This window comes from Microtus oregoni, unplaced genomic scaffold (genome assembly GCF_018167655.1).
Source record: "Microtus oregoni isolate MIOR12 unplaced genomic scaffold, Mior012 000002F_ref0000024, whole genome shotgun sequence".
Classification (NCBI taxonomy): Eukaryota; Metazoa; Chordata; class Mammalia; order Rodentia; family Cricetidae; genus Microtus; species Microtus oregoni.
Genome location: NW_024543061.1, coordinates 27161049 through 27186140, shown reverse-complemented (window position 1 = coordinate 27186140; position 25092 = coordinate 27161049). Strand labels below are relative to the sequence as shown.

At 45.0% G+C, this 25092-nt stretch overlaps 1 protein-coding gene across 1 annotated transcript in view; it reads right to left on the bottom strand.

Annotated features, from left to right (window-relative positions):
• Add2 (adducin 2) overlaps window positions 1-25092 on the bottom strand; it is a 121195-nt gene that overhangs the window by 39542 nt on the left and 56561 nt on the right. The window contains exons 3-4 of the mRNA XM_041630655.1: window positions 12184-12282; window positions 917-1133 (exon numbers count right to left, since the gene is read on the bottom strand). Of these exons, the coding sequence (XP_041486589.1) occupies window positions 917-1099 (183 nt within the window). The 5' untranslated portion in view covers window positions 1100-1133; window positions 12184-12282. The remainder of the gene's footprint in view (window positions 1-916; window positions 1134-12183; window positions 12283-25092) is intronic.

Genomic DNA, 25092 nt, shown 5'->3' with positions numbered 1-25092 from the left:
CCTCTTAACAGGGGCCAGGAAGCAAGGCTCCTGCATCCCCATATCCTGCCTCACCCACCAGCCAGGGCTAGTGATGCTCTACTCCACCATCCCTCCTGGTGACTCTCTGCATGTCTGGGGGTTGCCTCACCCCAAGGTCTTTAAGAACCTGATATCTTCCTCCAGGATCCTGACACAGTGTCACAAACACTCTAGGCTCATTCCTTCCCATTCCTCTGAACAGTCTGTGCTCTCCTGCTGAAAACTGCCCACAGACTATGGGATGCCCCGTTCCAAAAGGCCCTGGAGAAGTCAGCTTCCTCCTTGGACTTCCCAGCCTGTGTCCTATCCTCCTCCCTCCCCTGCTCTTCTTTCCTATTCCAAGGCCAAAAGCACTCTTAACCCCTCAGCCCTGCATCTTTCAGTGTACTGCCTGTCTGGGGAATGAGCTCTGAGGCCCTGCAGCCTGGCACCAATCCACCCAGGTCTGTAGACTCAGGGGCATCCAGGTCAGCTTGGCTCCTATCCCATTTTTCCTCTTAACTCCCTTCCTCAACCCTGGCTGGACATTCAGACTCTACTCTTCCTACAGTGAGCAGAATACTCTATGCTACTCAGCCAAGAGTACCCTGGGCCAGGCCATGGCAACCCATCTTTTGGTTTACATAGTCCTATCTGCTGTCTGTTGCAGCAAAGGAGGACTGGAAACAGAAGCTCAGATATGGCAGAGGAAACTGGGGAAGGGGTCTTATCTCTGCCATGTCCTGAAGCAGAGTTTATGCATGCCCCCAAGTTTGTCCTTGGCCAGTGGTTAGAGAGGCAATCTAACACCCACATGGCCAGGCCCATCTTGTTCAGCAGGCCTAAGCTGGCAAGACCCTGAATGAGGGTAGAGGAGCCACCAGGGAAACCATCCCTCCAGGCCCTGCCCACTCACAGGGCTCTGCAGGATCATGGTGACCCTCTTCTTCTGCTCCATCAGGTTGAAGTCCTGCCGCAAGTCAGCCGCACGGTTGCGAAGGCGCAGGTATTCGGGGTCATCCTCAGAGAACCGGTCAAAGTAGTGCTGCCCTTGAGAGGGTGGAGGCGAGGTCGCCTCAGGGACCGTGTCCTCACTCATGTTCCTGCGAGGGCTTCAACTTACTCCTGGAACCCTGTAGAAGAGGGACAGGGTGAGCACGGACTGTACTCCTAGTGGCCAGCTGGTTTCAGAGGCAAAGGGTGTGACCCACCATGCCCTAGGGCTAGTTCCAGGTGAGAAGGCAGGCTGCCTCCTGGGATGATGACCCATAGGGGCTGCTAATGCACCATCAGGGGTCACACCAGAGTGTTAGAGGAGGCTTCCTGGGTGGAGTGGAAATATAGCCTGCAAACCTTTCAGAGTCCTTCTGTGCTGAGCCCTTACAGAGTAGGGCAGCAGCTGCGGTGGTACCCATGGCACTTCAGTAAAGGCTGACCTCACTGTAGTGGGCAGGAGTGTAGTTCATAGTGAACAGCCCTTGCCTAGCACATCTAGGCACTGGCTGGGCTCTTCGCCCAACATTGTGGACAAATTATATAAATAATTTTTTGTAGGTCTTTTCAAAAGCTATGGTCGAGAAATTCACACACACACAAAAAAAACAAAACAAAACAAAAAAACAAAACAAAACAAAAAAAACCACTACTGCCAGGAACCAGGATATAGCTCAGTTGGGAGATTTCTTGCCTAGCATGCTCGAGGAGGTGGATTCTTCCCCTTCCCCACAAACAAACAGGGTATGGGGACACATACCTACACAATCCCAGTATTCAGGAGGTGGAAACAGGAGACTCGGGAATCACAGTAATCATTAGTTATATACAGAGAGTTCAAGTCCAGCCTGAGATACATGAGACCCTGTTTTTTAAAAAGCCCTGCAATGGGTACCATCTGATTGATCCTACTGGGCAAATGTTTGGTAACAAGAGATGGGGGATGAAGGACTGGGGTTAGGAAAGAATGGAGAGGAGAAGAAAGGGAGAGAGGAGAGAAAAATCTTAAAATTCTAAGAGTTGGCAGGGTGCAAGTCAAACGCAGAGTACTTGGGGATGTCTGAGCAGATTTGTCCATCTCACCTGAGTCAGGACTATCTGGCCTTGGGCTTTTCTAAGCCACAGTCATCTACAAACTTCAAACTTGAGAATATCACAACTGAGTTACACCAAAAAAGCAAAATAAAATCTCACAGTGTTTTAAATAAGTTTATGGTTTTGTACTGGGCCTGCCCATAGCTGTTCTGAGCCTCATTTATACTTTAAATGGAGAGAGGGTCCTGTAGGGATAAGTCCCGCCCCTTAAGGGGCGTGTTCGCCTCGGGCTAATGTCTGCCTATAAATTTGGCGAGCAAGCTCCGAGCTTCTCGCTTCTGCTTTCCTGGTCTCCGCGGGAACGGTGGTTCTGTAAGTCTATTTCTACATTAAAGCTCTCTATATATTTTTACACTCTGTCTGCATTCATTTACGCCGCTACATTTTGGCGTCCAACGTCGGGCTATTTTGCCCCCGACTCAAGCGGGTAGCCCGCTACCTAACACAGCACCCTCCCGGGTGCTGTTTTTCAGTTCGTGACTCCGGCCCCAGTGCCGAGTCCGAGACCCACTCGGCAACACAGGCCCATTCTGCCTGCCTTGGCTAAGTTTTGCAGCGGAACCCCACTGCCTGAATTAGCAGAAGCTCAAGTACTTGCGGTTTTGCAACAAAAGCTGCCACAGTGTCAGATTTGGTCTGTTACAAAGTGACTTGGCCGGTTGTGGTGGTGCACGCCGGTAGGATTTGCTGAAGGAGGCAGAGGCAGGAGGATCACAAGTTTGAGGCCGGCCAGGCAGTGGTAGAGCACGCCTTTAATCCCAGCACTTGGGAAGCAGAGGCAGGCAGATCTCTGTGAGTTTGAGGCCTGCCAGGCCTTGGTAGTGCACGCCTTCAATCCCAGCACTTGGGAGGCAGAGACAGGAGGATCTCTGTGAGTTCAAGGCCAGCCTGGTCTACAAGAGCTAGTTCTAGGACAGGCTCCAAAAACACAGAGACCACCACTGGCAGGAACCGATCATTGCAGGTAAATTTTTTTCTTTTATAAATAAAATGTCTGAACACATTACTGTTCAAGAATTTAATGATTTTTTTAATTGTACCATGTGGGAGATTTTACAAGAGGTGTCTATCACCCCACATATATGGATCCTTCTGGGATTCGTAGTTTTCATTGGCATCAAATGGTTTGATAATAGAAATATGATAAAGTCTTTACGAGACGAATCCAGGATTCTTAAGGTAGAGATTGAACGCTTAAAAACAATTGAGAATGACAACAATCTTCTCAAGAATCAGTTTGAAGTTCTCCAGGCTGATAACAATCTTCTCAAGAATCAGGTTGAAGTTCTTCAGACTGATGTTAAGGAGAAATTCATTACTATGGAAGAGGGAACAGCTGATCTGGACCATAAGATTCAGTCCCTTTCTGTAGGAAATGAAACATTAACTGAGAGAATCAAAACTGCTGAATGTGACAATCGGATTTTGTCTAAAGCTTATGACAGATTGACGGAAAGATTGTCAATACAAGAAGGCACGGTTTATGCCATAAAAATTATGTCCAAAGATGAGATGTTATCTCTAACGGACAAACTTCATACATTAGAATCCTCAATGAAGGCTTTGGAACATAATTCTGGACAGGAGATTCAGACATTGCAGAAGGCAATGGTGAATAGAATTGAAAAGATTGAGGAATTTCTAAATTCTGATGAAGAAGAGCAAAGGGTAGAAAGGAAAATTTTAACTACATCTGTGGGTAAGTCTCTCCGGGACAATTTCCACAAAGCTCTACCTACAGCTCTACCTGCCTTTCCCGTAATAACAACAGAGAAGGTGATTGGTTCCAAAAACCCTAGGGTCATCAAGGAGGATACATGGGAGCCTGTGCGTATGAATGATCTCAAGGAAATAAAACAGGCTGTCATGACTTTTGGGATGCAAGCCTCTTTTGTTAAAGAGATGCTAAGATCTTGGGCCACGACAAGCAGAGCAACCCCCTCAGACTGGCTCCAGCTGAGCTCTGCGGTACTCGAGAGTGGACCGCAATTGAAATGGAAATGCTTATTCAGGCAAGAGGCTAGACTCTTAGAACAGCAGGAAAAAGCAAAGGGAATTGACATTTCCCTAGATCAAATTCTAGGTGAAGGGCTCTTTTCCGATCCTCAGGAACAAGCTAATTTGGATGAAAACACACTCTCCATGTGTACTACAGCAGCCTTAAGGGCTTGGGACAGGGTACAAGACCCAGGACAGAGAATGGAATCATTTGTCAGAGTTAAACAGGGTCAGAGAGAACCCTTTAGTGACTTTTTACAAAGATTAACTAAGGCTGTACAAATAGGAATATCTGACCCAGAAGCAAGACGTATAATGATTGAGTCTTTGGCTTATGAAAATGCAAATGTGGAATGCAAAAGGATTTTGGGTCCTTTAAAGCTCAGATCAGCGCCGTTGGAAGAATGGGTCTTGCATACACTCAATGTTGATACATTTGATTATGGCACTGAAGCATGGGTAGAAGAAGCAATTTCCAATGGTAAAAGGAGACACCAGAATACCAAATGTTTTAATTGTGGAAAAATGGGTCATATTAAAAGGAATTGTAGACAACGGATTTTCAGAAATAATAATAATAATAATAATGCATCTTTCAGAAATAATAATAATAATGCATCTTCTAGAAATAACAGAAATAGGAGGACTCAGCCTTCAGGTTTATGTAGAAGATGTGGAAAGGGCAGACATTGGATGAATGAATGCAGGTCTACAAGAGATAGACAAGGCAACCTGATACAGCCGGGAAACGTGAGAGGGGGGGCCTCACAGGCCCCCATGGCAAACATGGTTCAGTCATATCCAGTTTCTGCAGAGAACGTGCCTCATCAGGACAATTAGGAAGCCCCATGCCTACTGTTACAAGCAATAATGATCAGAAAGATAAGTTACGTGTGTTTTGGCAAACTTCTATAAATGATCAAAGACCTAAACTGAGAGTGTGTGTAAATGGCATTTTTATTACTGGCCTGCTGGACACAGGTGCTGATGTAAGTATCATTACCCCAGAATCTTGGCATCCGTATTGGCCTCTTCAAAATGTAAATGTTCAGCTCCTGGGAATTGGAACCCTATCTCGAGTAAGGCAGAGCACGAGATGGGTTGAATGTATAGGGCCAGAGGGACAAATAGGAAAATTAAAGCCATATGTAGCCAATATCGCAATGAATTTATGGGGTCGTGACCTATTACAACAATGGAATACTGAAATTAACATTCCTGCTAAATCTAGAGCCTATATTTCTGAGAATAATATTAAAAGATATTACAAACTGAGAAAACCGGCCATTCGGGCTGTAAAAGAACAAGCAATTGATGTCCCTTCAGAGATACCAACAGCCTTGCCTCTAAAATGGTTGACTGAGAAACCAATATGGACAAAGCAATGGCCTTTAGCTGAGGAAAAGTTACAGGCTTTAGAACAGCTGGTACAAGAACAATTAGATGCTGGACATATAGAAGAATCTACAAGCCCTTGGAATTCTCCTGTATTTGTGGTTAAGAAAAAATCAGGTAAATGGAGAATGGTGACAGATCTCAGGGCCATCAACAAGGTTATTCAACCTATGGGCTCTCTGCAATCTGGAATTCCTTTGCCCTCTTTATTACCAAAAGGATGGCCTCTCATAGTTATTGATTTAAAGGATTGTTTTTTCACTATACCTTTGCAAAAAGAAGATAGAGAAAAATTTGCCTTCACAGTGCCTACTTATAACAATTCTCAACCTTCGAGGAGGTACCACTGGACCATTCTCCCCCCAGGGTATGTTAAATAGCCCCTCCCTGTGCCAATATTTTGTGAACCAACCATTGCAAATAATACGCAAGAAATTTCCCAGATCTATAGTATACCATTACATGGACGACATCTTGTTATCCGATTCAAACATGGATACCTTGAACAGACTGTTTGAAGAAATAAAGATACTTTTACCTAAATGGGGATTGCAAATAGCTCCTGAAAAGATTCAGAAGGGAGATTCTGTTAATTATTTAGGTTATAAAATAGGTTTGCAAAAAATTAAGACACAAAAAGCACAAATTAGGAGAGATCGCCTACGGACTCTTAATGACTTTCAAAGACTGTTAGGAGACATTTCCAGTCTACGACCAGCTATTGGAATAACACCTGATCTAATAATTCATTTGAACAAAACCTTGGATGGTGATAAGGATTTAAACAGTCCCAGAGAATTAACAGCTGAAGCAGAAAAGGAACTGACAATGATTGAGGAAAAATTACAACAGGCACATGTGGACAGGGTGAATCCAGAGCTCGATTGTATTCTCGTCATACTACCATCAAAAATTTCTCCTACTGGAATTTTAATGCAGAGAGATGATATTATTTTGGAATGGATCTTTTTACCACATAAACCAAGTAAGAAACTGAAAACTTATGTGGAAAAAGTCTCTGAGTTAATTATAAAAGGCAAGCTGAGACTTCGTCAACTAGCAGGCATAGACCCAGCAGAAATTATAGTGCCTTTCACTGCTGATGAACTAAAGAAATTATGGGAAGATAATGAACCATGGCAAAGAGCTTGTGCTAATTTTTTGGGAGACATTAATAACAACTATCCAAAAAGCAAGAGGCTTAACTTCATAAAGAGAACTTCTTGGATTGTTCCTCGAATCGTCCGTGATGCTCCAATAACTGGAGCCCGTAATTCTATACTGATGCCAATAAATCAGGGAAGGCAGGTTACAAATCAGAAGACTTGGATAAGGTGGAACAAAGTCCGTATACTTCTGTCCAGAAGGCGGAATTATATGCCATTCTTATGATGCTAAGGGATTTTAAAGAACCTATTAATATAGTTACAGATTCACAATACGCAGAAAGAGTTATTTTACATATTGAAACTGCTGAATTTATACCTGATGATACTGAACTAACCTCATTGTTCCTCCAGGTTCAAGATTTGATCAGGAACAGGCTTTGCCCTATGTACATAACACACATCCGATCCCATACGGGTCTGCCAGGTCCTCTAGCACAAGGTAATGCAGAAATTGATCAATTATTGATTGGTAGTGTGCTACAAGCCTCTGAATTTCATAAAAAACATCATGTTAATAGCAAAGGTTTGAAGAAAGAGTTTTCAATTACATGGCAACAAGCTAAGGAGATTGTAAAGAAATGCCCTACTTGCTCTTTCTATAACCAAACGCCACTGCCTGCAGGGGCTAATCCAAAGGGCACCCAAAGGAATGAAATCTGGCAGATGGATGTGTTCCACTTTGCAGAATTTGGCAAATTAAAATATGTACACCACACCATAGACACATATTCAGGTTTTCAATGGGCTACTGCCCTGAGCTCAGAAAAGGCTGATTCAGTAATCACACATTTATTGGAAGTTATGGCCATCATGGGTATACCTGCGCAAATAAAGACAGATAATGGTCCAGCATATGTATCTAAGAAAATGAAACGGTTTTTTGATTATTATAATATAAAACACATTACAGGTATACCAAATAATCCTACAGGTCAGGCAGTTATAGAAAGATCAAATCGTACTATAAAGGATATGCTGAACAAACAGAAAGGGACTGAAAATACCCCCAGAAATAGATTACATAATGCTTTATTAACCTTGAATTTTCTTAACGCTAATGAGAAAGGAACGACAGCAGCAGAAAGACATTGGATAATGGAAAAGTCTGCTGAACTAAATCAACCGATTTATTTCAAAGATGTGCTGACCTCTCAGTGGAAGCCAGGAGATGTGCTACGTTGGGGAAGGGGTTTTGCTCTTGTTTCCACAGGAGAAGAAAAATTGTGGATACCATCAAAATTAATAAAGTTTCGATTTGAAGAGGAGAAACCTCTTGGAAAGGAGAAATGACAACTCATCCACAACGATGATATTCATACAGGTGGTAAGAAAAACATATAGAATGGGGGCAGGGTTCTGTTCTTATCTCCACAGGAAAACACTCATCTTTGAGAAATTCAAGGGACCCTGGATGTTTGGATACTGACAGATGGAAAAATACCTGCCCAATAGGAAATATCAAGACAACTGAATGGGTTGTGTAAGTAATATTAAACCATATTTCTAAATTTATAAAGCTGGTTTTGAAGTTGGACTCTGGCTCAGTCCCTCTCCAATTCCAAGCCTGTTAGTAAGAGAAAAACCCAGAATTTCTGGAGTTTCTGTCTCATGTCAAGAGCCATGATATGGGACAGAAAGAAATATGAGTTTAGAAAACATCTTTGCTTTTCTTCATATCTATCATACTTTTCATTGAATATATCTATCATGTCTTTCATTGAATATATATATATATATATGTCTATATGATTAATGTTTAAGTTTTTCATAATGAACAATGAGTTTTTCCTGAAGTGACATTTGAAGTTTCCAGGAAGAAGATGGGGCCCCATAACAACAACTCCACCTGGTTGATATGACGTCATGATACTGATAGCGCTACTACAAGACCTGCTTTGGGTACCAGCTGCACAAGACAGTTCCAACTTGGTTAGCTGAAATGGTGCACATCTTATACAACATTTTGGCCAGACCTGCACGAAAATACTCAGAGACTATTTGCAATTTTAAAAGACATTATCTTGAAATTCAACCATCATTTTACTTTCACAGGATCCCCCAGAAAGAACGTCGCCCCTATGACAGCTGGAAGTAATTCTAGAGAACGACGTCCCCTCTCCCAGTAAAGTTTGTCCTTGGGTTTAGGGACATCATTTAGGGGTTGATTATAATTAGTATATGATTGAGGGTTGGGGGAGGAATTTTATAAGCTCAGGGATCATTTTGAAAAAAAAAAGAGGGATGATGGGATAATAGACAAATATATTGGTATAGATTCTTGTATATTGATACAAAGTTAAATTATATTGACTATTGTACGCATGCATGTTTCTACCTCTGTTTAAAACATTTTTATGTATTGACATATATTGTATTGATATATATATTGTATATATTTACCATATTGCAGTGTACATTTCTACCTCTGATTAAGATACTTATATAATATTTGTGTATTGATATATATTTACCTACTGCAATGTATATTTGTACATTGTTTATATTTGGAGGTCATTGTCCTCATTTCTTTCACAGTCGTTTATTGTCTTATTCTTTAAGTTAGATAGATATTGAGAATTATATAGACTAATTGTCATCTAAGTTTGTCATTTATAATTAGACTAATCAGGTTCTTTAGATATATAGAGATTATACTCAGTATAGATAGATAATCTTCAACCTCTTCAAAGAGCTGTAGAAAATGGCCTTTAATCTAACTCAGAGTTTCGTGATAGTGAGACACAATTGCTCCTGGCAACACCGCTCTATTCCCGAGAGAATGTTGAGCACCAAAAACACTACACCTGGAGCCTTTCTATTTGGCAGAACTGGCCTTTGGGCAAAGAAATGCCCATACCTCAACCACTGACACAGATACAGAGCGTGCATCAATGGATAAAACAGGACTGTCATATCTTGCCAAGACAGGGTAAGATAGTTTTGAAAAGTTCCTTGCCTTTAATAATGGTATGTCAGTTATGTTAGGCCTTAGCCAAAATTGGTTGACTCAACGTTGCAAACGAGACTTTGGGTGATTGCCCAGGTAGTCAGTTGTCTCTGTCAATTGTTGCACATTTTGGATATATCTCGTTTGTTGAGTAGTGTTTATTCCCTTCTCAGATCTTTGACTGAGTTGAAGATTATATAATTGTAGTTACTCTTTACATTATTTGGACTTCTTGAGATAGAATGTTTAGCAAAGCTTTTGTTCTCAATATTGTTTGTTGTATTTATTATTTGTTGTTATTGTATGTAGTTGTATTTGGTTTAGTTCTGTCTTATTTAGACAAAAAGGGGAGATGTAGGGATAAGTCCCGCCCCTTAAGGGGCGTGTTCGCCTCGGGCTAATGTCTGCCTATAAATTTGGCGAGCAAGCTCCGAGCTTCTCGCTTCTGCTTTCCTGGTCTCCGCGGGAACGGTGGTTCTGTAAGTCTATTTCTACATTAAAGCTCTCTATATATTTTTACACTCTGTCTGCATTCATTTACGCCGCTACAGGGTCCTAAGGCTGGGCCATTTCTGGTGAGTAGGTCTGGACTAAAGCCAAACACCTGTACTTTGAACAGCTCTGACCCTTGACACCTGCGTGGACACAGGGGTCCCTTTTCCTCTTTGCCTCACTTTACCTGTCTCTCATTGCGGGGAGAACAGAATGGCCATTGGGCTCCCTTCCAGCGCAGACCATACATGGTTGTGGAAGGTGGAGCCAGAACCACGTGGAAGAGACGGAAGGAGGATCTGGATGTCCTGGGACAAGGGAATTTCCTGCCTACCCAGCCCTGGAGGTCACTGTGCTTCCATTCTGCTCCCACCCAGCTCACCCCTGGGCCTTGCAAGTAAGAAAGAACTGGAAAACAGGTGCAGAGGACACATCCCATCCGAGTTGTGAAGGCTTGCATAGGGCAGCAGATTTTCTGGGTTGTGTCCAGAAGTTCTCCCATGAGTTCTGCCTACTCGGCTGCCACTGCTCTACCTGGTACCACGGTAGCAAACCAATCTCCATAGCACTTTCAAAGCCCTGAGCCTTGGGCGCTTCCAAAGTGGAAGCAAGCACCTCTGGTATGATCATGGACATGTGAACTATATACACCCAACACACACCCTCCTAGGACTCTAGGCCACCAGTTCCAGAAGCACCAAGCTTCCTGCTTCCCTGGGCTTGGGGGTGCTGTGGCCCAGCACAGCTGGTCCTGAGCTCTCCTGACTTTGGTCCATTCTGTCTAGCAGAAAGATACTGGTCCTCTCATCTCCACTGCAGAGCAGCTGCCCTGCCACGTCTGGTGGCTCGCTGGCTATCTTCCCTGCTCAGGGCTCAGTCCATGGTTCCAGATGTGCTCCCATGAGCATGGCTCTAACTCTGTCCCCAGGGAACTGGGATTCTGTGAAAGTGGGGCACCTTTTTTGTAATCCCCTTCCACAGTGCTGGTGGTGAGCAGGTACCTGAAGATGGCTCAGTGGGTAAAGGTAGCAATGCTGAAATAAAACCACCTGGGTTCAAATCTCAGCAATGTCATTTAGAAGCTGTGTGGTCTTTGGCCAGTTCACCTAACCACTGAGCATCAGTTAAGGGATAGTAAAGTTTGTTATGTGAACACTTAAGACATGGTACCTAGCCATTGTGATCAAGTCTTTGTCGCTCTGGGTGTCTCTGAGGGGGTGTAATCTCTCATTAGGAACTTCCTGAGGAAAGGCAGGGATTAATTTGTAAGCAGGTGCACACTAAGTAACCATAATGATGTGTTTCATCCCAAGAAGCCAATTCAGTCTTGAACTCTATTAACACAAGGGACATAGAAAGGAAAACGATGCATCAGCCCAGAGATCACTGGGCTAGCCGTGATGGAGGCGAGATTCTGGGATGCTGCTCCAGTTCCTGCCCCAAGATTCAAAACTCCTCTGGAATTTGTTAAATGTCCCAAAGATTTTTTTGTTACTCATCATGTGCTCCTTTCCCTTTCAAGGAAACCAGAGTTTGTGCTTTAAAAAAGGCGAGTGCTCTGAGCCCTCAGCGAGCTCCAGGAGAGTCTGGTTACCCCGAAAGAACAGACATGGAGCACAATTGTAAGTTAAGAGCTTCTGCTTCACACCATAAACACGCATACACATTCTCATATTCATGTTCTCATTCTCTCTCCCCCTGGTTCTCCTTTCCTCCTACAGGTTGGGTCCCATTAAAAGACAAATGATCCACGCCTTTGCACTAAGCTCCCTCTGTATGCTGGGGCTTAAGCCCCTGTGGGCAGTGGGAGACTGCAGACGTCAGATTTTCATGGGAGCACGAGAAAGGATGTCCCACCATCAGGAGCAGCTGATAAGGGAGGAGGGGGCACTGACTGACATTGTTTCCTCAGAGCTAGTGTCTCTGGATACTGCAGAGGGCTTCTGCACTCCTAGGGATGGGACCTGGTGTGGAGCTGACAATATTCTATGTAGTTCCTAGTCAGATACGGGAGTTCAGAGGAAAGACTTGCGTGTCTAGAGTGTCGCCCTCAGTCACTTCCACCATGGCCTCCAAAAGCCACCGACCACTTACCAGCGGGCTGAACCAGGCCTGTCCAATGTCTGTCTTCAGTACTGGGTCTTCACAACTAGGAGTGCTGGCACAGCCACATGTCACACAGCCAAGTGGGAACTGCAAACAAAAGGGCAGACATCAATACCATGCCACACTTACCGCCACTGAGGCTCTTCATCTGACTTAGCCACAGATGCTAGGATGCACTTAAAAATGATCTGGAGTTGATTGTTTTAAAGCTAGGCATGACTATCAATAGGTCAGAAGGCTCCTGTTGCCTTTATAACTGGATAAAACTTTCTTTAAGACCCTATTTTCTGGGTGCAGGTTGAGGGAGAAGGGAGGAGAGGAAGGAGTCAAAGCACATAGGAAAGAAGGAAGGGAGAAAGGAAGGCCTAAATAGAGGAAGAAAGCAGAGGAGGAAGAGTGGAAAGAGAAAGGAGAAAAGGAGTAGGGAACAAGGAAGACTGGAAGAGAAGGAAGGGGAGAGGTTAGAAAGGAGAAGGAAGAGGCAGAGGGAGAAGAGGCAGAGGGAGAAGAGGCAGAAGGAAGAGGAGGTAGCAACTGCAGTTGCTCTGGGAATGGGGGAATCAGAGTATGGTGCCAGGAGAAAGGACTCCTGCCCAAGACCTCCTCAAATGCTCCACTAACAGTCCCTGGACTTACAAGTGCTAGGGGGAGGAATCTGAGGATCCCTCCCCAAAGACAGAAACAGTCTGAAGGATACCACACCCCAGGAAAGTGGGGGAGCCTAGGACCGGAAATAAGTTCACATAGAATGCAAAGTAGGAATGGAGCCGGTCAGGACTGGGCAGGTGGACCATCTAAAGGGGAAAGCTGCTGGCATCCAGCAGACACAGAGAAGTCAGGCCTGCAAAACCCCTCTATTCCCATCGTGCTCTGAAGCTGCTCATCATCTTTGGGGACAGTGGGGTCTTCTGGGAACATCTTCTCCTCTGTCTTCCTTCTGGGGAATCTGTCCAATCCAGCTGTCACTTTCTGCTTTCATTAATCTCACAACCCAACAGTGGCAGCCACTGCCCAGAGTTCCTAGCGCGGGAATGTGTTGTGTTTTTGACGTTTCTCTGTTCTAGGTGTTGCACAGGACTGATGTAATGTAGGTGCTGGATAAATGCTAAGTGACTAAGCAAACATTTGACTAATGGCACACTGGGAAGCAGGGTCAGTTCAACAAAGCATTACCAGGCCCCAAGGACAAGGAAGACCTGAGGGGAGCTCAGAGCACACAGTGGAAAGACAGACGCCAGGCAGGTCCTTACAGAGAAAGGTGACAGGTACCCTGAGAACTAAGTCACAACCTTAGAAACACTGTGCTCTTTTGAAGTACAGCCCAGAGGCTGACCCTCAGGCCAGTCTGAAACAGACTTCAGCAATTTCCTGCCACTTTAGTGGGTGTCTCTGGACCGGGACAGTCAGTCAGTCGTAGGCTCTGTACACATGGCCTAAATAGTCATGAGCTGTCCTTCCCCTGCTGGTCACCCCTGCCACAGGCCCAGTTGCCCGGAATCCCAGGTCAGCTCTGAGCAAGGCCAGCCGCAGGCACTTGATCTCAGGTGTGACGTCTCAGGTGTGACGTCAGAACTAACAATAGCATATCCTTAATTCTGCCAAACAAGCCCAAGTTCACAGGTAACACTGACCCCAGAGGTCCAAGAAGCAGGTAATGTCACACCACACTACGTCACAACCCACAGTCCTCTCACTTTCCAACAGCCCCTTACCCCAGTTTTGTCTCCCATAGGACCCTTGCTGTCTGCACAGGAAGCCCTGGAGCCCTGGATGCTCCTCCCGCTGTGGCCAGATCTTTGCCCTCCACTGCTCCAGGCCCTAGGAGGCTGGAGTCACAACTGTGTTGCAAGTCACTGCCAAGGGCATTTTCCTCCCTGTCTCACTAAGAACAAATCCCAGAGGTCCCTGGAGGGTGCATTGGCTCTCTGTGGCTGGAAAGAACAAAACAGACACAGGGAGAACCCACATAGCAAGATATTACTAAAATCTAAAGATTAAGCCTTGTGTGCCTTGAGAGGTGGGTGACTGTCTCCTGACACTTCAGTGGGGTGTCTCCAGGTCGGAACAGTTAGTCATATGCTTGGCACACAGAACCTAAACAGCCATGAGCTGCCCTCACCTGATGGTCACCTCTACCACAGGCTCAGATGTCTGAGAGCTCAGCCCTGCCCCCCTTCCAGGTCACACATGGCATCAGAACCCACACTCACCTATCCTCCATCCTTGACTCCCACAAGTAGAAGAGGCAGCGGCTGTGGCCACAGAATAGATGTGGGCAGTTAAATAAGAGACTCAGCCACACCCTGCCTGCCATGTTCAGATAAAGGCAGGATCGTGGGGACACTTATCACTATGCCTCACACCACATAATTCCACATTCTTCCATGTTCTGCCTCATATAATAACCACTGTGGTCACTTAGGACCAAAGGTCTTTTAAAAGAAGAAAAAGAGGAGTAAGGGAGAAGGTGGTAAAATGATGTCGGTCTCCTGAATCCCTGCTGGCTGGAAGAAGAAGCTCTTCGCTGCTGCCTGCCGTGGGTGTACCCAAGTACTGATTCCTGGGCACTCCTGATGCATGCTCTTTCTAGAGAGGCCCAGGAGATGTTAAAGGCTTATGGCTAAGGACCTCCCCACTAAGAGGCTAATAGGTAAGTTTCCCATCCACCCATTGCTCTACATGACAGCTCCCATCAACCCATTGCTGTGAATGACAGCCACGGGGCAGACTCACTTTGTGTCCTCTCACTGCGTTTGGACTGTTTGTGAGCTTCAGGGGCCGGGGTGAGCAGGAACTGGAACTGATACCAGAACAAGATATCTCCCAGCCATCCAGGGAGCCATAGTCAGGCTCTGTTCATTGAAGATGAGGGGGCATATAACACAGTAAAGCAGACGTGTATGCAGACACATAATCAACTGGCCATCTTGATTCGGGGCCTGGAAATGAAGGCCAGGCCTGACCTGAAACAGATCTTGGTCAGTGCTTCTCGAGACAGAGTGCTGGAACCTTTGGGTTCACATTTATGAGAGCTGAGGTCTTGACTTAGGTTTTAATGACATATCATTCAGTGCACAGAGCTGTGAAATTCAGCAGCTGCTGGGGTTGAGTCAGGCATTCTCCCCAGCCCTACAATGAAGAGCCAGCATCTTGGTTTTCTAGGCAGGGAACTGAGGCCTTGGGGACTAGTTTTGGGACTCTGAGCTGGTCAAGAATAGAGCGTGGGTTTCTCAAACATCTGATTGACAACTTGTCTTTTTACTCCCCCATTCCCCGCCTCAAATGAAGGTGAGCAGATGCCACAGGCCAGCTAGAATGGTGGTGGCTGTGGCGGTGGTGGTGGTGGCATGACAGGAACATGGAAATCAGCCAATGGCCAGAGTCCAGGCCTTGTATCCATAACAGAAGCATCCAGCCGGGGGAGCAGGGTCTGATTCCTGCTCCCAGCAAACAGACTCAGAACTGAGCTGGCCCCAGCTTAGGAAGAAGTGGCCATTAGGAGGCAGGGGTCAGGGAGGCAGCTCTAGTACTCACTTTGGCAAGCTGGGCTGCAGGGTGGCAGGTGGCCATAGATCATCCACACATACTATTGTGCCTGCTGGGTCACTAAAGTAGCTCTGGGCTCTGCTGGTCCTGTCCTCAAAGGCAGTTCCTCTCACAAAATACCCACCATGTGCCGGACCCTGCCCCACTGCTGGAGATGTGAGAGGCAGAATCCCCAGTCCCTGCTCTCAGACCTTCTCAGGGTGAGGGCCATTGCATCCTTGGTGGTGTAGAAGAGAACAGTTCTCAGCATGGAAGCTATGCAGTTTCCAACACTGAGGCTTCAACACTGGGCCTTAACACACATGATAGGTAGCTCTGCCACTGAGCCCCAAACCAAGAGGCTTTCGTGTGTTTATGAGGGGAAAGAGGGACATGTAGAAAGCTCTGGGTTTGCAGAGACTGAAAGGAATGAGCAGACTGGCTGGGTCTGACTTTCTACCCAGGATCCCTCCAGGGAAAAGCTCTGCTACCTTGGGAACTATGCAGATAGCCACAGAGGCAGAGTGTCCTCTGAGTCATCTTTTCTCACCTCTGCTGTCTGGCCATCCACCAGGCCCTAGGAGGTAGTCACCCTGTCTATCCTTCACATTCAGGCATGAGTGCTAAAGCCCAGTGAAGTTCGCCTTCAAAACATTCAACCCGACTAAGCGCAAACATCCCAGCATTCTTATGTTTGGTCTAAGGTGACCGTGCTGCCTGAGGTCCTGTCTCCTGTCCTCCTGCTCCCAGCCAAGAGTTCCCAGGAGCAACTGCCCTGATGTCTTCTACCATGAACACAGCAATAAATCCTTGGCCACTAGAGGTAGAAATAAACACTCTTTTAATACATGAGGCAAATTATTTTTTTAATTAGGGTGTGTCAATGGGTGGTGTTTTGTTTTCACCAATTGGACACAAGGGAAAATTATATAAACACCTTTACGAGGTGAAAGGTTTTAAGATCATGGGAGTGTGCTCTTAAAGAGGATTCTCCTCTTTTTTACTCCCAGCCATGTGGTGGGTAGTCTCCTCCATCATGGGCTCATACCATGGTGTACCCTGCTGTCACAGCCCCAAAGTAATGGGACCATTCAGCCATGGAATAAATCCTTGACAACTGTGACCTAAATTATTTGTTCTCATTTTCAACCTGCCTAACACTTACGAAGCATCCAGGTGTGTTATCCTTGTCCTTTCTCTAAAGGAGTCATCCTTGCAGGATGCAGAGGACCAGAGGAAACAGTCTGGGCAATGGATGTAGCCCACTAAATGGAAGGCAGACCTCAGAGCAACTGATTAGAGTTTCTGAGCCTGTTTCAGTAGGCATCCTTCTCTTACATAATTCCCTTTATTTCTCTGAGACTATTGCCTGTAAAATCTAGGCTTCTACTTCCATCCCACTGCACTGACTGTGGGGTCTGAGACAGGGTTTCTCCGTGTTGCTTTGGTGCCTGTCCTGAAACTAGCTCTTGTAGACCAGGCTGACCTCAAACTCTCAAAGATCTATCTGCCTCTGCCTCCCGAGTGCTGGGATTAAAGGCATGAGCCACCACCGTCTGACTGTAGGGTCCCTTTAGGACACTAAAGTGTGGGATCTCCTGTCCTTGTTTGTCCTCTTCCTGGTTGTGGCACTGCTATTTTCCTAATCATCTCAATGCTCCTCAAGACACTTTTGCTTTCCTTTTACTATAATTTCAGATAAGGTAAAATCAAGTCCCCTAAGGCAACCTTGGGGGAAAATAGCTTCTAGAAAATGTTATCAGGAAACCACATGACTTCTGGGTATGAGTGTAATGTTCACATAATTATCTCAACCTTTCCCTTCTGGGAATGAATGTGATGTTCACAATTATCTCAACCTTCTACCTCCCAGGCAGTTTCTACTCTAACAAGGCCACCTTGGGTTAGAGACTTTAAAGCATAAGTGTGAGTGAGATAGCCCACCCCCTCCTAGCTTAAAAATTTCAATTCAACTAAGCTCATTTATAGTGATGGGGGGATTGAGCTCCTAGCAGCAGATTCAAGGGAATAAACAACCAGTTGAGGCCACAAATCTTAAAATATGATCTCTCATCTTCCATCTTAACTTCCCCAAAGGCCATAAAACCACTGACAAAAGGAAGAAGTGAGAGGTCATGATAGGAGGACCAAGTGGCAGATGCTGCGATCCAGTCAGCCTTGCTCTCAGGACACCTCCTGTTCGAGAGAATGACACAGGAGTGAGTCACACAGGCGGGCACAGAAGCTAGTCTCCAAAGCGGGGGTTGGAGGTAGGGGTGGGATGTAGGGGAGGTATCAAATCTGGTATTAGGATAAGCTCTAAAAATAACCATCAGCACCACCATGTTCATCTAAACCACAGCCTAAAAGAGGAAGCACCCTGGGTTATAAATTACCTTTGGTTAGAAGACACATCCCAGTTCTCAGATTATTTAAATGAAGGGAAGCATGTCTTAGAATAGATAAAGTTTGGGAACCCAAGTTATAAGTCAGTGTTGCTGGAGCTGTGGAGATGGCTCGGGAGTTAAAAGCCACTTGTCTCCCAAGCATGAAAACCAAAGATCGGACTCCCAGATTCCAGTAAATGTTAGTGTTTGTGGGTGGCGAGCCATATGTAATTCAAGCCTTGAAAGACAGAGACAAATTTCCCAAAGCAAGCTGGCTATGTGAGAAGCCGTATCAGTGAGCTCTACATTTGACTAAGTGATCCTGTTCAATAAATGAGGTGGAAGAGCGATTAAGGATAGTTTTCAACATCAATATTGGGTCTCTTGAGCATGCCCACACATACCTACACATGTGCAAACACATACACTAAAAAGAAAATGTCATCATATCCTCATGGTAGGGAGCATGCCCTTGCCAGGTGAAAAAATTAAGAGATGCCAAAGAGAAAACAGCCCACGAGGCCTGAGCAGCCTTATAAGCATGCATGGGTGCCTCTCTGTCAATGCCTGCTTCTGCCTAATACTGCATCCTGAAATCAAGGACATGGGCTGGCTTAATGTCCCAGCTCCCACACAGGTTTTGCTTATCTGTTTTCTGATGAGAAAGCTACTTCCTCTTCTATAAAACAGCACCACAATGTCACAGGTGAGGAGAGCCTAGTGCGAGATGAAAGAGGAGACTTCACCATCACCCTGATCTCTGATTTGATGAGCTGATGAAAACACTAAAGGAGTAGAGATACTGCTCCCTGGAATGCATAGGGCCCTGGGTTCTCTTCTCTCTCTCTCTCTCTCTCTCTCTCTCTCTTTCTCTCTCTCTCTCTCTCTCCTTTCTCATACACACACACACACACACACACACACGAGAGGGGGGAGGGAAGGAGAGAGAAATAGACAGAGAAATGGGGATGGGTAGAGGGGAGACCAGCATGTAGCAGATGTTCAATAGGGGCGGTTAATATTCCAAATTTCTCTGGGATTCATATTCCCAACTTTGGGGAAAGAACAAAGAAAATGAGGAGCCCTAGAGGGCAGTAAACAATTCTAAAGCATTCCAAGCTGTCTTTCTTCAGGAAGACCTGACACTGGGTCTGCCTGTTGGCATCAGTGTGACAGTGTGACCATCCTGAGGATACTCTGCAGACCTTCTCTTTGGCTAGAAGACTGTTGGCATTTCCCCAAGAATATCATGTTGTGAGAAGGAAAAGTCTGGATGAAGTCAGCCAGAGGAGTTTATCCTCTGGAAAGGGAGTTTGCACCATGCCTACAACTTGTCAGAACCCCTTGTAGGAGAAACTGAGGCAAAGACTATGATGGGTCATTTATGCAACGGACTACAACTTGTCTAAGGTTGATGACTTACTGAGGCCAAGTGGCCGAGTCTGACTTGTTAGGGCTCCTGGGGCCTCGTCTCTGACCCTAATAACCCTGGAAATAATAGCTAAGTTCAGTATCGAATCTCAGTTCTTCTCTCCCTCTCTTTCCCTACCTCTCTTCCCTGTGCGTGTGTGTGCGTGCAGGTGTGCGCGCATGTGTGTATGTGTGAGTGTGCGCGCACACGTGCATCATGTGTGGAGGTCAGTCGGAGAGTCAGTTCTCTCCTTCTACCATATGGATTCTGTGGGACAAAGTCAGGTCATTAGAATTGGTGGCAAATGCTTTTGTCCACTGAGACAACTCACTGGTCCAAAAGCTTACTTTTCCTAACCTCAGTTTCTTCATTTGTACACTGTGGGCAGGGACAGTCCTCATATGACTATACAGAAAGCTCTGGCTTTGCACAGCGCCTGACAACTATGGACTCAACCAAGCTTAAGTCTAGAGGCTACAGTTAAATCATCTCTAGTGAAGATTACTGACAATTTAACTATTTAAAATATAAAATAAATCACCGCCCAAACTTCTGTACTAAGGACACAGATTTGGGGCTGCAGTGCATCTTAATGGTCTTCCACCTTCCCTTCTGAGATGTGCTATTGTCAGAATGTCCTTTTTCCGTGTTAAGACTTAATTGTCATGGCAATAGTGTTAAGAGGCTTGGCCTCCAGGAGATTATTGGGTCAGGAAGGCAAGATGCTCATGACTGGCTTAGTTTAGGTCATGGTCTCCAAGCTGGTTCTGATCCAAAGGGTGTGTGAGGCTCATCTGTCTGCCTGTGTGTGCTTCCTTGGTGTAGGATGTCCATAGACTCTGTCTCTAGAACCATCAGCTGTAGAATCCTCTGTTGTACCTATTTCCTGTCACCGTGATAAATGCCCTGACCGAAGCTCCTGAAGAAAGGGTGGGTTTACTTTGGCTCACAATGTGAGGGAACAGTCCACAATGGCGGGGAAGGCATGATGGCAGGAGCTTGAGGCAGCTGGTCACAAGGCATCCAAACTCAGGAAGCAGAGAGAGATGAGTGCTGGGCTCCAGCTTGCTATCTCCTTTTTATGCAGTACAGGAAACCCAGCCCAGGGAATACTTGCTGCTGGCTTTAGGTGAGTCTTCCTACGTCAGTTAACCCAGTCAGATAAGCCTCCACAGGCATGCTCATGGCCTGTCTACATCCTGTCAAGTTGACAATCAGTATCAAGTATTACAACCTCTATTCTTCATAAATGATCCAGTCTCTAAAATTCTGTTAGAGCAGCTGAAGATGGGGCCAGCAGCAATGCTGTTTGCTGGTGAACTCTAGAATGGGCTATGGGGCTTCTAGCTCACCCCTGTCCCTATGGCCTGGACACATCGTAGGTATAAAAGGCTATGTTCACCCAGCTCCTGACACAGTTGTGCTCTGGGACTCCTGGCCTTTTGGAGTCAAGTGTGGAATACACAAGTGAGGGGTGAGATTTTTAAGCATGAGAAAAACAAAGGTGTAAATGGCAAACAAACCTGAGGCTTTGTTGGGTTAAAAAAGAGAGAACTAGGGCAGTAGACCCCATCTCTCACCATACAAAAGGAGGGCAGAGTTTGTGAGATAAATTCAGGGAGGGGTTACATACAGGAGTAGACACAAATGAAGTGTGCTAGCATGAAGTACAGCATAGACGGAAAGGGTTAGCCAAGAGAAAGACACATATTAGCTGTCTGTGGTGGTTTAAAAAAAAAATGGTCTCCATAAGCCCATAGGAAATGGCAGTATTAGGAGGTGTGGCCTTGCTAGAGCAGGCATGGCCTTGCTGGAGAAAGTGTGTCACTGTGGGGGTGGGCTTTGAGGCCTCATATGTTCAAGTTATGCCCAGGGTGGTACACAGTCTCCTTCTGCTGCCCATGGATCAAGATGTAGAACTCTCAACTATCTCCTCCTGCACCATGTCTGCCTGCATGCTGCCATGTTTCCTGCCATGATGACAATGGACTAAACCTCTGAAACTATAAGCCAGTTTCAATTATAAATTCTCCTTTATAAGAGCTGCTGTGCTCATGGTGTCTCTTCACAGCAATAGGAAAGTAAGACACTGCCCACATAGCAGGTGTGAGCTGCATGGTTTCATGCCATCAATTGCTATTCATGGGAACATAATGCTTTATTAACCTTGAATTTTCTTAACGCTAATGAGAAAGGAACGACAGCAGCAGAAAGACATTGGATAATGGAAAAGTCTGCTGAACTAAATCAACCGATTTATTTCAAAGATGTGCTGACCTCTCAGTGGAAGCCAGGAGATGTGCTACGTTGGGGAAGGGGTTTTGCTCTTGTTTCCACAGGAGAAGAAAAATTGTGGATACCATCAAAATTAATAAAGTTTCGATTTGAAGAGGAGAAACCTCTTGGAAAGGAGAAATGACAACTCATCCACAACGATGATATTCATACAGGTGGTAAGAAAAACATATAGAATGGGGGCAGGGTTCTGTTCTTATCTCCACAGGAAAACACTCATCTTTGAGAAATTCAAGGGACCCTGGATGTTTGGATACTGACAGATGGAAAAATACCTGCCCAATAGGAAATATCAAGACAACTGAATGGGTTGTGTAAGTAATATTAAACCATATTTCTAAATTTATAAAGCTGGTTTTGAAGTTGGACTCTGGCTCAGTCCCTCTCCAATTCCAAGCCTGTTAGTAAGAGAAAAACCCAGAATTTCTGGAGTTTCTGTCTCATGTCAAGAGCCATGATATGGGACAGAAAGAAATATGAGTTTAGAAAACATCTTTGCTTTTCTTCATATCTATCATACTTTTCATTGAATATATCTATCATGTCTTTCATTGAATATATATATATATATATATATGTCTATATGATTAATGTTTAAGTTTTTCATAATGAACAATGAGTTTTTCCTGAAGTGACATTTGAAGTTTCCAGGAAGAAGATGGGGCCCCATAACAACAACTCCACCTGGTTGATATGACGTCATGATACTGATAGCGCTACTACAAGACCTGCTTTGGGTACCAGCTGCACAAGACAGTTCCAACTTGGTTAGCTGAAATGGTGCACATCTTATACAACATTTTGGCCAGACCTGCACGAAAATACTCAGAGACTATTTGCAATTTTAAAAGACATTATCTTGAAATTCAACCATCATTTTACTTTCACAGGATCCCCCAGAAAGAACGTCGCCCCTATGACAGCTGGAAGTAATTCTAGAGAACGACGTCCCCTCTCCCAGTAAAGTTTGTCCTTGGGTTTAGGGACATCATTTAGGGGTTGATTATAATTAGTATATGATTGAGGGTTGGGGGAGGAATTTTATAAGCTCAGGGATCATTTTGAAAAAAAAAAGAGGGATGATGGGATAATAGACAAATATATTGGTATAGATTCTTGTATATTGATACAAAGTTAAATTATATTGACTATTGTACGCATGCATGTTTCTACCTCTGTTTAAAACATTTTTATGTATTGACATATATTGTATTGATATATATATTGTATATATTTACCATATTGCAGTGTACATTTCTACCTCTGATTAAGATACTTATATAATATTTGTGTATTGATATATATTTACCTACTGCAATGTATATTTGTACATTGTTTATATTTGGAGGTCATTGTCCTCATTTCTTTCACAGTCGTTTATTGTCTTATTCTTTAAGTTAGATAGATATTGAGAATTATATAGACTAATTGTCATCTAAGTTTGTCATTTATAATTAGACTAATCAGGTTCTTTAGATATATAGAGATTATACTCAGTATAGATAGATAATCTTCAACCTCTTCAAAGAGCTGTAGAAAATGGCCTTTAATCTAACTCAGAGTTTCGTGATAGTGAGACACAATTGCTCCTGGCAACACCGCTCTATTCCCGAGAGAATGTTGAGCACCAAAAACACTACACCTGGAGCCTTTCTATTTGGCAGAACTGGCCTTTGGGCAAAGAAATGCCCATACCTCAACCACTGACACAGATACAGAGCGTGCATCAATGGATAAAACAGGACTGTCATATCTTGCCAAGACAGGGTAAGATAGTTTTGAAAAGTTCCTTGCCTTTAATAATGGTATGTCAGTTATGTTAGGCCTTAGCCAAAATTGGTTGACTCAACGTTGCAAACGAGACTTTGGGTGATTGCCCAGGTAGTCAGTTGTCTCTGTCAATTGTTGCACATTTTGGATATATCTCGTTTGTTGAGTAGTGTTTATTCCCTTCTCAGATCTTTGACTGAGTTGAAGATTATATAATTGTAGTTACTCTTTACATTATTTGGACTTCTTGAGATAGAATGTTTAGCAAAGCTTTTGTTCTCAATATTGTTTGTTGTATTTATTATTTGTTGTTATTGTATGTAGTTGTATTTGGTTTAGTTCTGTCTTATTTAGACAAAAAGGGGAGATGTAGGGATAAGTCCCGCCCCTTAAGGGGCGTGTTCGCCTCGGGCTAATGTCTGCCTATAAATTTGGCGAGCAAGCTCCGAGCTTCTCGCTTCTGCTTTCCTGGTCTCCGCGGGAACGGTGGTTCTGTAAGTCTATTTCTACATTAAAGCTCTCTATATATTTTTACACTCTGTCTGCATTCATTTACGCCGCTACAGGGTCCTAAGGCTGGGCCATTTCTGGTGAGTAGGTCTGGACTAAAGCCAAACACCTGTACTTTGAACAGCTCTGACCCTTGACACCTGCGTGGACACAGGGGTCCCTTTTCCTCTTTGCCTCACTTTACCTGTCTCTCATTGCGGGGAGAACAGAATGGCCATTGGGCTCCCTTCCAGCGCAGACCATACATGGTTGTGGAAGGTGGAGCCAGAACCACGTGGAAGAGACGGAAGGAGGATCTGGATGTCCTGGGACAAGGGAATTTCCTGCCTACCCAGCCCTGGAGGTCACTGTGCTTCCATTCTGCTCCCACCCAGCTCACCCCTGGGCCTTGCAAGTAAGAAAGAACTGGAAAACAGGTGCAGAGGACACATCCCATCCGAGTTGTGAAGGCTTGCATAGGGCAGCAGATTTTCTGGGTTGTGTCCAGAAGTTCTCCCATGAGTTCTGCCTACTCGGCTGCCACTGCTCTACCTGGTACCACGGTAGCAAACCAATCTCCATAGCACTTTCAAAGCCCTGAGCCTTGGGCGCTTCCAAAGTGGAAGCAAGCACCTCTGGTATGATCATGGACATGTGAACTATATACACCCAACACACACCCTCCTAGGACTCTAGGCCACCAGTTCCAGAAGCACCAAGCTTCCTGCTTCCCTGGGCTTGGGGGTGCTGTGGCCCAGCACAGCTGGTCCTGAGCTCTCCTGACTTTGGTCCATTCTGTCTAGCAGAAAGATACTGGTCCTCTCATCTCCACTGCAGAGCAGCTGCCCTGCCACGTCTGGTGGCTCGCTGGCTATCTTCCCTGCTCAGGGCTCAGTCCATGGTTCCAGATGTGCTCCCATGAGCATGGCTCTAACTCTGTCCCCAGGGAACTGGGATTCTGTGAAAGTGGGGCACCTTTTTTGTAATCCCCTTCCACAGTGCTGGTGGTGAGCAGGTACC